This window comes from Elephas maximus, chromosome 11 (assembly GCF_024166365.1).
Source record: "Elephas maximus indicus isolate mEleMax1 chromosome 11, mEleMax1 primary haplotype, whole genome shotgun sequence".
NCBI classification, from domain to species: domain Eukaryota; kingdom Metazoa; phylum Chordata; class Mammalia; order Proboscidea; family Elephantidae; genus Elephas; species Elephas maximus.
In genome coordinates this window covers 61,945,330-61,959,457 of record NC_064829.1, presented here as the reverse complement: position 1 = coordinate 61,959,457, position 14,128 = coordinate 61,945,330, and the positions used below count along the sequence as shown (strand labels likewise).

At 36.1% G+C, this 14,128-nt stretch overlaps 1 protein-coding gene across 1 annotated transcript in view; it reads right to left on the bottom strand.

Moving 5' to 3' along the window:
• Positions 1 to 14,128, bottom strand: part of DCC (DCC netrin 1 receptor) — a 1,314,656-nt gene that overhangs the window by 253,970 nt on the left and 1,046,558 nt on the right. Inside the window, exon 13 of the mRNA XM_049901020.1 lies at positions 102 to 243. Within this exon, the coding sequence (XP_049756977.1) occupies positions 102 to 243 (142 nt within the window). The remainder of the gene's footprint in view (positions 1 to 101; positions 244 to 14,128) is intronic.

The window sequence follows — 14,128 nt, the reverse complement described above, 5'->3', positions numbered from 1 at the left end:
GGAAAGAAAAAACCAATGTTCCTTGAAGTTGAGAGTATATTTTATTCCTAAAGCTTTTAATTCGTCAAAATCTTGCAAGACTAGACCATATGAACACTGACCTGTGAACAGGTACCAGAGATTGTTTGGCTCCAGTGTTTCCATCTCACCCCTGCGGGTCGTTTTTCTGTGTCGAATTTTATAGCCTGTAATAAATCCATTTTGTGTTTCTGATGGAGGAGGCAGCCAGCTTACTTTGATACTCTGTAAAATAAGAGATGTAAATTAAAACATCGGAGAAAGGAAGGATCCAAAGGACCCTAGTCAAAGAAGTGACCCAACCCTAAGTGTGAATACGGCAGGAAGTATGAAGCATTAGGGATTGCTCCTTACAACCAAATTAAATCTGTTCTTAAAATCTCACAGAACTTCTATTTGTCTGATTTTAACAAACATACACAATTCACTTGATTGGTTATATGCATTATTATCTCTCCCTTGCAAAACACCACTAAAATGATAAGAAAAAAATTTAAAGTATGTAAACTCCTAAAGATATATTAACAAACAAACAAACTTATTGCCATCGAGTTGATTCTGACTCATAGTGACCCTATAGGCCAGAGTAGAACTGTCCCACAGGGTTTCCAAGGAGCAACTGATAGATTCGAAATGCTGATCTTAACCACTGTGCCACCAGGGCATACAGAACAGAACTACACCCAAAAAATAGTGGATGAGAAATGTCAACAAATATTCAGAAGTTATACATTGGAGGGAAGTGTGGTGGCCGAACATAACGAAGAGGCTAAAACCCAAATACGTAAGATACACTGATAAAAAGCAAAGAAATATGCATAACGAAATTCAGGAAAGCCTGGAAATTAGTGTTTGTTAGATGGCAGTGGGGTTTAGATGTCTTAAAAGGCAGGGCTAAGGCATGGTGCTGAAGTAGGGGGTGGATTGAAAGTCATAAAGATCAGTTAGTCCCTCAGGTTTCTACCCATACCCGGTAAAATCAGTCTTCCAATCCTCCCTGACTTTAGAGTAGGTAAGAGCTTTAGCTTCTGAGGATGTAGAAAATATCAAGCATAGAAGAGAATAGGGATGAGGGCAAGGGTTATTAAGTCAAAGATTCAAACTCTAAGATGAGACTTCCAAACCTTCTTCCTTTGTCTAACACCATAAGCAACGGCAACAAGGCTAGAGTCCTTCTCCAGAGCAAATGAATAGCTAGGCGCTGTAGAAAACAAGATATGCCAGGTGTTCCTTGGAAACTCTATGGGGGCAGTTCTACTCTGTCCTACAGGGTCGCTATGAGTCGGAATCGACTCCACAGCACTGGGTTATAGAAAACAAGAGTTGAGTGTTTTACCAACCCCCTGATCTTGATGCCCAGCACTTAACAAGCCCTACTCATGCACTAGAATTTGCAACTTCCAATCAGCTTTTGAAGGGGTCCTGGTGGTACAGTGGTTAAGCTCTCAGCTGCTAACTGAAAGGCCAACGGTTCAAACCCAACAGCCACTTCAAAGGAGAAAGATGTGACAGTCTGCTTCTGTAAAGATTACAGCCTTGGAAACCATGTGCAGCAGTTCTACTCTGCCTTATAAGGTTGCTAGGAATCAGAATCAACTCGATGGCAATGGGTTTGGTTCTAGGTTGAAATCAGCTTTTGAGGATTTCACCTTTAATTGAACTGGCAATACAAAACTATCAGACATCAAAGAAAACCTCCAGCATGAAAAACAGGCAAATATAAATAAAAAGAGAATGGCACCTGAAGAAACAACAATAAAGCATATAGCAGAAAAATTATCCAGTACTGTCATTAATTCTTTCTTAATCTAAGTGAAGATAGTACACTCGTTAAAAAAGAAGAGGAGAAAAATACAGGAATAATATGAGTTGAGAAAAAAAAATTCTGGAAATCATAATTAGATTGTAGAAATTAAATATTCAATAGTTGAGTTGGAAGAAAAAATAAAAGAAATCTCCCATAATTCAGGGGGAAATATGTCATAGGAAATCAGAGAAAAAAAGATAAGAAATTAAAGTTTAATTTAAAATTTTCAACACCTAACTATTAAGATGAGAGAATGAAAAATCAGGAAAAATAGGAGGCAGCAAATTAGCAAAAAACAAAGCAGAAAAACAACCACAACAACAAGAAGAAAAACACCCTAACATTAAAAATCTCACAGAACTGGAAAACTTGGCACGCTAGTCTGAAAGGCAATGTGAAATGTCTGATGTAATAAATGAAAGAGAACTGCATCAAGGCATGTTGATGTGAAATACCAGATCACTGGGGATAGGTGAGGGAAAGGGGATCCAAAAGTTGTCATAAAGGGGAAAACAAAAAAGCAAATCACATAAAAAATCATCAAGAATAAGAATACCATCACATTTCTCAACAACATTTGGACTTAGAAAACAATGGAAGAATACTTATAAAACTCTAGTCACAGAAGACTTTAAACCTAGAATTTTATATACAGCTAAATAAACAGTCAAGTATAAAGAGAGTATAATATAACAGTATGTACTTATGTGAGTATAATCATATTTGGTAGAGAGCCAATGAAAATGAGAGAAATCCTCAATGAAGATGGATTGACATGGTGGCTACAACAGTGGACTCAAGCATATCAGTGATCGTGAAGATGGCCCAGGACCTGACAACGTTTCATTTTGTTATTAATGATACACCTATAACACCTTCTTCGTGGCTTAGGGGTTAAGAGTTTGGCTGCTAACCAAAAGGTCAGTAGTTGAGATCCAACAGGTGCTCCTTGGAAACTCTGTGGGGCAGTTCTACTCTGTCCTATAGGGTTACTATGAGTTGGAATGGAATCTACCACAATGAGTTTTTTTTTTTTTTTTTTTTAAATAATACCTTGGAAACCCTGGTTGCATAATGGTTAAGTGCTACGGCTGCTAAACAAAGGCTCAGCAGTTCAAATTCACCAGGCACTCCTTGGAAACTCTATGAGGCAATTCTGCTCTGTCCTATAGGTTTGCTATGAGTTGGAATTGACCTGACCGCAATTGGTTTAGTTTGGTTTTGGTTTTGTAATACCTTGGTGGAAATTTAATTGTTTTTAAAAATAAACCCGTAAAGTTTTTCTTTCGAGGTGATTAAAACAAATGACTGGCTATTATAAAGAGGCCAGACTGAAAACCAAGGAATGGATTTCTGAGCTGCGCGGGTCATAACCCCAGGGCCTCTTTGATCTCTTTTCAACTATGTGGCAGTGTAGCAGAGGGAGAGCAGGACTCTCCAGGGAGACAAGTCCCAGCTTCTTTTTCCAGCATGGTTAAGTGCTACAGCAGCTAACCAAAGGTTCAGCAGTTCAAATCAACCAGGTGCTCCTTGGAAATTCCATGAGGCAGTTCTAGAATTTCTAGAAGAGTAGAAATCCTTTAGGATCACTATGAGTCGGAATCAACGGCAACCGGACTGGTTTAGGTTTTACTACTGATTAACTGGTGCTCTGCAAATAACCTAGTTCCCTTGTGAAAGGAAAGGAAAACATCTGAAGTCACAGTCAGTTGCTACGTAAGGAGTTTAACCATTTCAGAGTATGTACACTAATTACATAATAACCCAACCCACTAATAGATATATTTTAATTATCCCAGATGGACCTAGTTACATAGGATTGATCTGATTAGTGAAGTTGTTAGAATATATTTAAAGAGTATGGCAGTACAGACATTTAGTTCACCCCCACTACCCTTCAAATGTGAAAAACCAAATATCCCTTCTATTAATACTTGTTGACACATTTTTTGAACTTACAATAGGCCTGGCTAAGCTCTGTACATGGATTATGTTATTTAATCCTCACAATGACCCTATGAGTAGGGTCTATTTCTATATACTTTGTATATTTCAGTAATCTGGAAAGAAGTGGTTAAGTAACTTTAAAGTAATTTAAGAAGTGGTAGAGGCAGGGTTTGAAATGATATAACATGAGTTGGAAGCTGGTATTCTGTACCATTTAATATCACCTCTCAAGGGGGAAGTTCAAGAGGTTGAGAGTCCAATTTACTTAATTATTATTCATTCAAAATATATTAAGTGTATCCCTGCTGTGTTGCAAGTATTATCCTTGGAACCGAGGAAACAAAACTGAATTAGTCATGGTGTGTCCATCCTGGCTGAGGAAATAGACACATTAGCTAATAAAAGCAACACAAAATGCTAAAATAGAAATACAATAGAAATAGAAAATACAACAGGAGTCTGCTGGGGGAGAGATGAAGTCTGCCTCATGTGGTCAAGGAAGACTTTACAAGAAGCCCATCCTTCAAGTGTGAGTGGGAGTTCATGGAGGGCATGGAAAAGTATTTAAGACAGAAGGAATATCAAGAACAAGTTCAAAATATCATGAAAATATAGAGCATCTTTAAGTGAATGAGTAGTACCTTAGTAGCTAGAGCAAAGGGGATTTATAGGGTCACAAAATGGAAAAGTAGATTGGAACAAAATTCAAAAAGAAATCTTTTGGGTTATGCCAAAGAGATACGGCTAGACCAATGTGTGCATTTAAAGCATTTGGATAAGTTCTTTGGGAGATAAACTAATGAGTAAAATAATAATATATTGTCCTTTGCTTTAAAAGACCTCATAGCCTTAAGTACACACGCACACACATGGGTGAACATGCTCTTTGCTCTCAAGGGCTTTAGAATCTAGTAAAGAAAAGCAGAATTAGATGACCAGCTACACTTACATTCTATTACTCATTTTATTTTTATGTTTCAACATTTCAAGGCAGTTGTGGCAGATATTACCACCATTTTACAAGTTTACAAAGGAGGAAACTGAGACAGAGTTAAATGAATGACTGGTCGGAGGTCGCCACACACCTTTGCTGGATGATTTTGCAACTGTTGAATTCTCTGTTCTCTTTTTTTTTATTATTTCACATTAAAGTAAGGAATCAGAGAGCCTCTACCTGGAAATTCTATTCATCTATATTCTTCTAGAAAATACTCTCGAAAGGAATAAAACCAAATTTAAATGACTAGATTTTAAATACATCCTATATGTCTTCCCACAACCAGCCTTTGGAAAATCCAGGGCCTTTTCCTAAGGAATATAAGCTTATTTTTAAAAGTCCAAATTAAATTCACACAGAAAATGAAGCTAGGAATGTAGATATTAAACCTTAGACCAAGAGTTAGACCTTTTGATTTTCAGTTAACTCTTTGCTATGGTTTTGTAGAGTTACCTCATGTTAGTCTTACAAATGATCTAAATCTCTATGTACACACTGAAAAGGGGAGAATAATCACTCTTAGTATGTCTGCCCAATGGTTGTGAATTATTTGACAAGCATAGAGAACCTAATTATACTAAAGATTACATGAGTAATACTTAGTTTTTGACAGATAATAATTTTTCTTTATCATATTTGATGATTTCCAGTGATTGTATAAATTATTCCCACATAGCCGATACCTTAATAGCAATGCCTAGTAGTAATTAATTAATAGAATCAGTTAGACACTCTGCTCGCCAGGAGGTGAACCCTGTCAATGGTTATTATTCATTTTTGGAAGTGGTTCTATTATTTTATTCATCCTCATCTCTGGGTAACAACTAAGTTTATTAGGATCTTTTACGCCTTCTCATTGATTTCAAGCTAGTGCTAGACGACTGCAAAGACCCCAGTGATCAAACTCTTTCTGCTTAGGTTCTTTTTCTGCAGATGATCAGCTGGGCATCCCAAATTATACCGTTTGAGGAAGAGAAAGAAATGTTTTTTAGCCACTTTTTCTCAATTGATAATATAATGCATCTTATCGTCTGTACGAGGCCTGTTCTACCATTGTTCAGTATCAGACTTCATTTCCCATTCCCTTATCAAGCCACCTAAAAATGTCACTGATAACAGGAACATCTTTTAACATGACCTAGACCTAGTGTTCATGGGCAAGCCTGATAATGAATTTTATTAAAAGTACTTAACACATGACCTTTGATTTTTGAAAAATCAATTCTAACACTTGTGCCTTGACTTTTGGGCCTTTTCTTTCTTGAATGGAATAAATGAATCCTTTTCACTGATGCACTATTCTATCTTGAATCCATGACTAATTCTACTTTTTTCTTTCAGATTTGAAAAAAAAAAAAAATAACCACCAGTTTCACCCTCTCCAAACCCCTCTATACCCTCTTGGATTACCATAAAGACGAGTCATTTTCCAAATACGCCCAGTAGATAAGAGTTAGACTTATTGATTTAATAAAACAGTCTGGTTGCTCACTGCTTCCCAACTTCTGGTATAGCCCTGTGGCATTGTTCCTTTCATGGGCTCCATTAATAAATTCCTTTTTTTTTCTTCTTTCTAGATCCATACAGGTAGTATGTGAGAAAATAGAAAAAAGTAATTGATTAAGTCTGCCATCCCAAATTCTTCCTCAGAAGCCACATTTCATAAACTTCTGCCTCTAATCCTACCTATCTCCACTGCATACTGATATTTTGCCTTACTCCCTGGAGAGCAAATTTCAGGTGAAGACAAGCTCATCTTACACCCTTTCCAAAGTCACTCAGTTACTCTAGTAAAGAAGACCCTTAAAAAAAAAAAAAAAAGTTGTTTTTATTGGGATAGCACTCCCACAGCAGGAAATTGGATGGCATCATTTGAAAGAATGCCTTTATTCACTCCCTGGAGTTTAGCAATAATCTAAGGATCTTGAAACTTTATTGGAAATCAGTTTTGGATTCTCTCCCTTATTTCTGTTCTGTGCTTCTGGTGACTTGTTGAATCTCACGTGAAGTTTTTTGAAGAATGAAATATACTTTCAGTACACATGAGGCTCTGTGGATATTTTATTAAAGAGTGCCCATCAGCACTTCTAAATAACCTATTTTCATTGTTACCCACCTGCCCCCATATTTACATTCCCTCTGACACTGCCCTAATTCAGGCCTTAATTTATCCCTGGACTAGAATATTTCAATAGCTAACTGGTCTCCACTCTTCCGGTATCCCATTCCTCATATCCACATCAGTTCTCTTCCTCCCCAGTGCATGACCTTGAATGAGCCACTTAAGCCTTCTGAGCCTGAGTTTCTCATCTACAATATAAGCTAAAAATAGTACCTACTTCATAGGGTGGTGGTGTGGATTAAAGGACACAACGCAGTAATACGTGAAAGTTCCATCAGAGTATTGGTGCATAACAATTATGCAATAAATTGTAAATACTTTAAGGGAGATTAAGAAGAGTGAGATCAAGAATAAGAGACAGAGCAAGAGAGTGAGACAGAATAAAGGCAAAAAGTAAAACGGTAGGAAAGTAGGAGGCAAGCAAGACCATGACATTAACAATACCCAGGATGTGGATCTACTCATTGGTGTATTTCATAAAGTGACCCACCCTTTTTTCTTCTGCAAATCAAAAGGAGCATTAAAAGAGATATATTATCCAGTAACGCTTTTTTTAAAGTCCTCTTCTTCTATGAATATTTATTGAGCACTTAATCTGTGCAAAGTATTATTCACATTTCTCGTTATACCCAGTACAGCCTTCAAGTACGGGTAATGAAGAAGAGACCTTGGAATAGAGTGGAGACAAGAGAAATGCAGAGAAATGAAGAGATGCAATATATATTTTTGGAGGTACACTTGACAGGGCTTGCTGATTTATTGACTGTCAAGTGTAAAGGCAGGAAAATCATCAAGAATGATTCTCAGTTTTCTGGCATAAACAATTTGGTAGACGATAGTGCATTAAGTGGGATAAGATCGTCTAAAAATGAATCCACTTTCAAGAGAGAAAAAAAAAATCACTGAGCTGATGGGGAACATCGGTACACAGTAATTCACAGAGGATGTAGAAATAAAAATAAAAGGTACCCAGATTGCTGATGTCCTAGCTAAGGTTGGGAAAGGCCGTTTTCTAATCTTTATAATAAAAATTCCCTACATCTTAATAATTTCAAAATTATACAATAGCAACATTTACCATTTGTTATGGATTGAATTGTGTCCTCCAAAAATGTGTGTCAATTTGGTTTCACTATGATTCCCAGTATTATGTGATTGTCCACCATTTTGTCACCTTATGTGATTTTCCAGTGCGCTGTAAATCCTACCTCTATGATGTCCATGAGGCAGGATTAAAGCCAGTTATGTTAATGAGGCAGGACTCAATCTATAAGATTAGGTTGTATTTTCAGTCAATCTCTTTTGAGATATAAAAAAGAGAAGTGAGCAGAAAGACAATAGGACCTCATACCACCAAGAAAGTAGTGCCAGGAGCAGAGAGTGTCCTTTGGACCTGGGATTCCTGTGCTGAAAAGCCCCTGGACCAGAGGAATATTGATGACAAAGACCTTCCTCCAGAGCTGACAGAGAGACAAAGATTTCCCCTGGAGCCGACGCCCTGAATTCAGACTTCTAGCCTACTAGGCTATGAAAGAATAAATTTTTGTTTGCTAAAGCCATCCACTTGTGATATTTCTGTCATAGCAGCACTAGATAACTAAGACACCATTTAATTTTTGATATTTATCTAAATAAAAAAAAATTTAGATAAATTTTTTTATCTAAATATTTGTTAAATATTCTATATACCCTGAAACATTTAACTGAACTTCAAATTAGAATGGAAATTAATCTAATAAAATATTATTTTAAACTTTATTATGTATACAGCTCAGTGAACAATTTCCAAATATTGTTTTGCCTTTTTATAAGCCTACGAACTTCATGGTACTACCCAAATATGGATTTGAGCAAAATAAAAATAAGATATTACAAAAGCCTATTTTTTTCTTGAAGTTATATGCTCTTCTTGCAGATTTAATATGCTTTATTTCACTACTATAAATACACAGTCTTTTGTGAAATGTGAATTTAGAAAGTTGGGTATCATACTAAAATCAGCATTCTTGAGTTCATTAAGACAAGTATTTTTCAAGGTGACATAAAGCCATGTTAGCAAACAGTTTTAGTGCAACACATTCCCAGAGTGACAATATTGCCATTATCATATGAAGTTTGAGTTAAATATTGGTGCAATAATAAAAACGTAGTTATATACAAATTAAGCAATACTTGATTTTAAATAAAATTTTATGAACATGTGTTCAATTCTGGCAAGAAACACTGCTTTGTTTTATAAAACAAAAAATGAAGCCTAGCCAATTGTGATCTTATTTAATGACCTTGAAATAATACAAACTTTTTTTCATCAATGAATTTAGTTAGTTATAAAATGATTTTAACTGTACCTTTGCCCTGGTGATCCCCTGATCCTCATTGTTCATGCCACTGGGACACTTGCCTAGAGATTAAGCCAACTTGACTCAGGGAAAATCCTGTCCCTGGCTAGGCAATATGCTAAGGCACAGTGGGACAATACCTCAAGTGGCTCAACTTCAAACCATATACTGCTAATCCACTTTGATTTGGGTCCCAATTCCAGTAACTAAGTCTCTCTGGTGGAGGTACTGCCTTGCTTTCTTTTGAAAGCTCCCTTGCGTTGTTAACCTGTATGGCTCCTCCGAGGCATCCAAGTCCTCTAGCAGCTAGCATCTCCTTTGTGAATCCATCAGAGGCTAGCAGATCTCCTTGACAATATTTACCTGCATCTCTGAATCTAGACATGTTACCTGCTTTCAGAATCAGAACATTTAAAATGTACTGGCCTTCTGGGTCACCACCTGAAGTGTCTTTCCAGCTTTCTCTGACACTGCCCACCAGGCGCAGCTGTTATCTACCACTTGGTTTCTCCGGCTACTGTGATGAGTCTTCCTGAATGAACATCCCTAATTATGTTATTTACCCCTTCTGGTTTAGGGACACTGGCCTCCCGACACTTGCCTCATATTTCATACCCATTTATTCTACAGGTCTGTTTTAGTTGCATACAATGGATACATTTCAAATCCAAAAAAATAAATAAATAAAATAATAATAATTCACACACTGTGAGAAATGTCATTTGGCATATGCTCTATTTCTTGTATGTTCCATTTTTATATTTCCTAGCTAAAGTTAACTGAGCTAAACTTAAATTGATGTTGGGAAATTGACATGCCATGACTTTTCTCTGTTCATTTAATCAAATTCTGAGTGTTTAACCTTCACAATCCCAAGGGGAAAAAAAAGGGAAGCTAATCAGTGACCCAACCTACTTCATTTTAGTAGCACAGGACACTTGAACCAGTGTCAAACCCTTCTATGTGACATCACAAATCTATCAAACAAACATTTGTTTAATTATTCTTCACTTAGGGATGAGGCTCAGAGCTCTGTTGGGAAAAGAATAGACCACATCTGGGAAGAGATCACACGCTCCTTTCCAGTGATACAGTTAATTCAAATCTGACCCTAAACATACATGCCCAGTCTATGAAAAAAAGTGGTTGATTTAAGAATTAACTCCAAATATTAAAGTTCAAATCCTAGTGCATGGAAATATACTGGCAGACTCCTTAATTTATGAACCTGGTACTAAGAAAATCTTATTAGATGTTCTCATCTGGCTTGCAGTTCTGAATCATTGTTTACAGAAAGAGAGTTGTGCCAAAAAAAAAAAAAAAATTCAATAAGCATAATAAGATGGATGAGCAGGAGGCATACTGTTCAATTCCCAAATTTTCCTTAATTTGCTGAGTGACATTAGGAGCCATTTATCTAGCTGTGTCAATTGTATACCCTAAGATCTTCCCTATTGCCCACCTAGTTGTTGAGAGGTGATCAATAAGAAAGGGCTTAGAAAACTGAAAGCATTGCAAAATACAAGATTTTACTTGTATTTTCATTTTGTTATTATCATCATGCACAGCTACTGTGAGACACAAAAGGAAATTGAAAACTGAAGCAAATTTTCAAAGAATTGAGTCATCAGGTCACTTTTGCCCCACATGAGTGGGCATTGAAAGCATAATAGTAAGGAAATAAATAATTGATTCTCACTGAGGCTGAATTACCTTCATAAACAGCTCATCTGATCACAACAACTAGATTACAAATCCCTGGAAAATAACTTTCTTTGATCCCAAACAGATATTCAGTACAATTTATGAAGAGGTAGCTTCTTTATGGCAATATTTTACCAAATTCTGATTAGTGGCCCATAGACGTAATACTTTGTTCACTGACTACCAATAACCCTGGTGGAGTTGTTTTTCAGATATGTAACCATGTAAGGTCTCTTTGACAAGAGGAAAAATAAAGAAAAAATAATCCTTCCTGTAAGGTAGGCTTTCTTGGTCAACTAAATACAATTAACCCAACATTCCTAAATAAACTAAACAAATTATACCCAAACACAAAGCATAGTCCAGCCTAAAGGGTCAGTGCGTACCTAATGTCTTTTTTTTGGTAAGTTCCCGGGTTTAAAATAGCTTTTTATTTTTTCATGCGATAATCTGCTATGCACAGCCTACTAGCTAGCTGTGTTTTCTTCTAGGTCCTAGAAACTGGGAATGTAATTTCTAGAAGGTATTCACATTTTGACAAAATTCCATTACAATAAAGCAATTTGGTTGTTCCCTAGAGTTCATGATAAAGCGATCTTAGGAGTAATACATTTCCGAATTTGTCAGTATCAATAGACTTTATTCTCTAGTGCCTAAGTCGTTTCCTGGAAGTAAGCTAGATGTTTAGGGAGGCTCATTAACCCTTTCAGGCCACTAGGTCCTTTCTCAAATTATTCATTTCTATTAATTACAAAACTACTAAGAGCAATATAGTAGCTTTAATGTTGAAACTAGAGCTAAGAATGGGCAGAATGCAAATATATCAGTGCAGTTACATGTAAAATTATACCCTTGAAAGGCACAAGAAAAAAGGCCTATGTATAATTTAAGGTGGAAAATACAGTATCCATCTATTTCCCATTTCCTTTTAGTTTTAGAAATTAGAAATGAATATCCTACTTGAGTAATAGGTGAATGGCATAACTTCAGAATAATTGATTTCACCGGATATTTAAGCATCCTGAGGCAAAATGAAAAGAGTTTAAATTCTGACTCTTGCCATATGAAAATTCTCTCACTTCTGGGATAAAATGGATTTATGAGAAATAACCACCAAGAACTCAGGCTATTGCCATAATACGCTCACACTAAAATGATCATGACACATGAACTTAGCCTCTTAAAAAAGTGAAACATTAGCTTAAAGGTTGTACAATGCTTAATAAGAGAATAAAAAACATCATTTTTACAATACCTTATACTCAAAAGTTTTTTGCACGTCATAAAGCCAGAGCCTTTAAACTGATCGTGACAAAACAATTTCTCTCTAGTGTTTGATGGGAGAAAGATAATTGCAAAACCATTTCATCCTGCACAGAACGGTGCCTCTTGCCTTACGTGCCTCAGCATTTAGGAATATTGATTCAAAAATAAACACGTATGGCTGGGTCTGTATTAACGAAGGAAAGGAGATCTGACTGTACAACAACCAGTTTTCTTTTAAAAATGTAGAAGTGGCTATTTAACAGAAGCCTATCTTCAAGCAAATTGTCAAATCGGGCCCTAAGTAATTAATCTCTGAAACGGCAGGCTTTCAATCTCTGAGCAGCCATCGCAAAGACACAACTTACCATGTAATTACGTGGGACATTACAATGTATTTATGAGGTCATTTGTGACAATGTACAGTAATTATAGAGTACTTACACATCTATTTAGGTCTCATAAAATGAAGTGAGACTAAATATTTTAATTGTGTTGGAGAAATAAGAGAAAATATTTGAGTTCCAAATGTCAGGTAAGATTATAGGTCAGATTCACATAACTCATAATAACAGCTGGCGGTTCCCAGAACCACAAGAGCTTGGTGGTTTTCTTTTGGAAACGATTGTTTGAGGCGTTCTGACAGATGTTCCTTTCAAGGATGATGTAAATGGAACTGTGCTCCCCAATTTCAATCTTCAGGTCATGTCAGAAGACAGACCAATAGTATAATTTGCTATTTACTTTACACATTACATCCAAACCATAAATGTCCAGGTATCAGTAGTGTTGCTAGATTAAAAATGTCATACACAATGTTTACATAAATGGCACACCATGCAAGTAGAAAAACTAAAAAAACTCAGTGCCGTTGAGTCCATTACAACTCATAGCGACCTAGAGGAAATAATAAAAATAGTAGTCCTTATGATTTCAATTCCATTGCTTTGGCTAAAAATGCCATTTACTCAGATTTTCAGAATCCCTGTCCTAAATTTCCTGAACCCAAACCCATTTTCCTTTTCCAAAAAAGAGGTCTCTTCTCTTAAAACATCCAAAGTAGTATTTTTACCTCTTGTCCCATCTATACTTGGAAATTCTTACTCAGCCTAACAGGCGAATTATGGCAGCTGACAAAAGAGATGTCTATGTTTGTGGCACTTGAATGTCATTGACATATGAACAAACAAAAGAGCTCAGTGGTCTCAAAATTATATTGAGGACTCTAAAAAATAAAAATTTAAAAATGCTTTGGATTGTTAATTATTGATTCTCTTTGGATTAAAGCCCAAATCATAGCTTATTATTATTTATGTTCCTTGCTTTATTAATTTATTTAGTAACCATCTTAAGTGCCTGCTAAGTGACAGGCACAGTGCTGGGATGGAAGCACATTCACTAAAAACCCTTTCCTTAAACAGCATGATTCTTTTCAGTGACGTTGATAGATCTGGTATACTAAGCCTATTAAGCTAAATAGACACTCCACGCTATCATCTCTTTGGGGAAAATGAACTCTGGCTTTATATTCAGAATTTATGCCTATACTTTAGAATAGTCATCATTTGACAAATCATGAAATGCAAATAATATTAATCAGCCTTTGCTTATTCTCGCTAAGCTGCCTCTCATTCATGCGATTCCACGGTTAAAAAAACCAGTGCAAAATAATTTTTAGTTAAGATAGTATAGGTAAAAAATTTCTTTCCAAGCTTGAGCCTGCCTTGTGAATTTCAACAATCATATTTCAAGAGGAATAAATGTCAAACCTTTTTTTTTTTTTTGTCACACAGATATTCCAACCAGCAAATTGCTATAAATATGTGAACTAATTAATTCCTGTAAAGGCCGATCAGCAGGCTGACAGTGATACTGCAGCCTCCTGGCAAAACCGGGATTCTGTCAGTGTTTAATGACTGTTCCATTCCTAT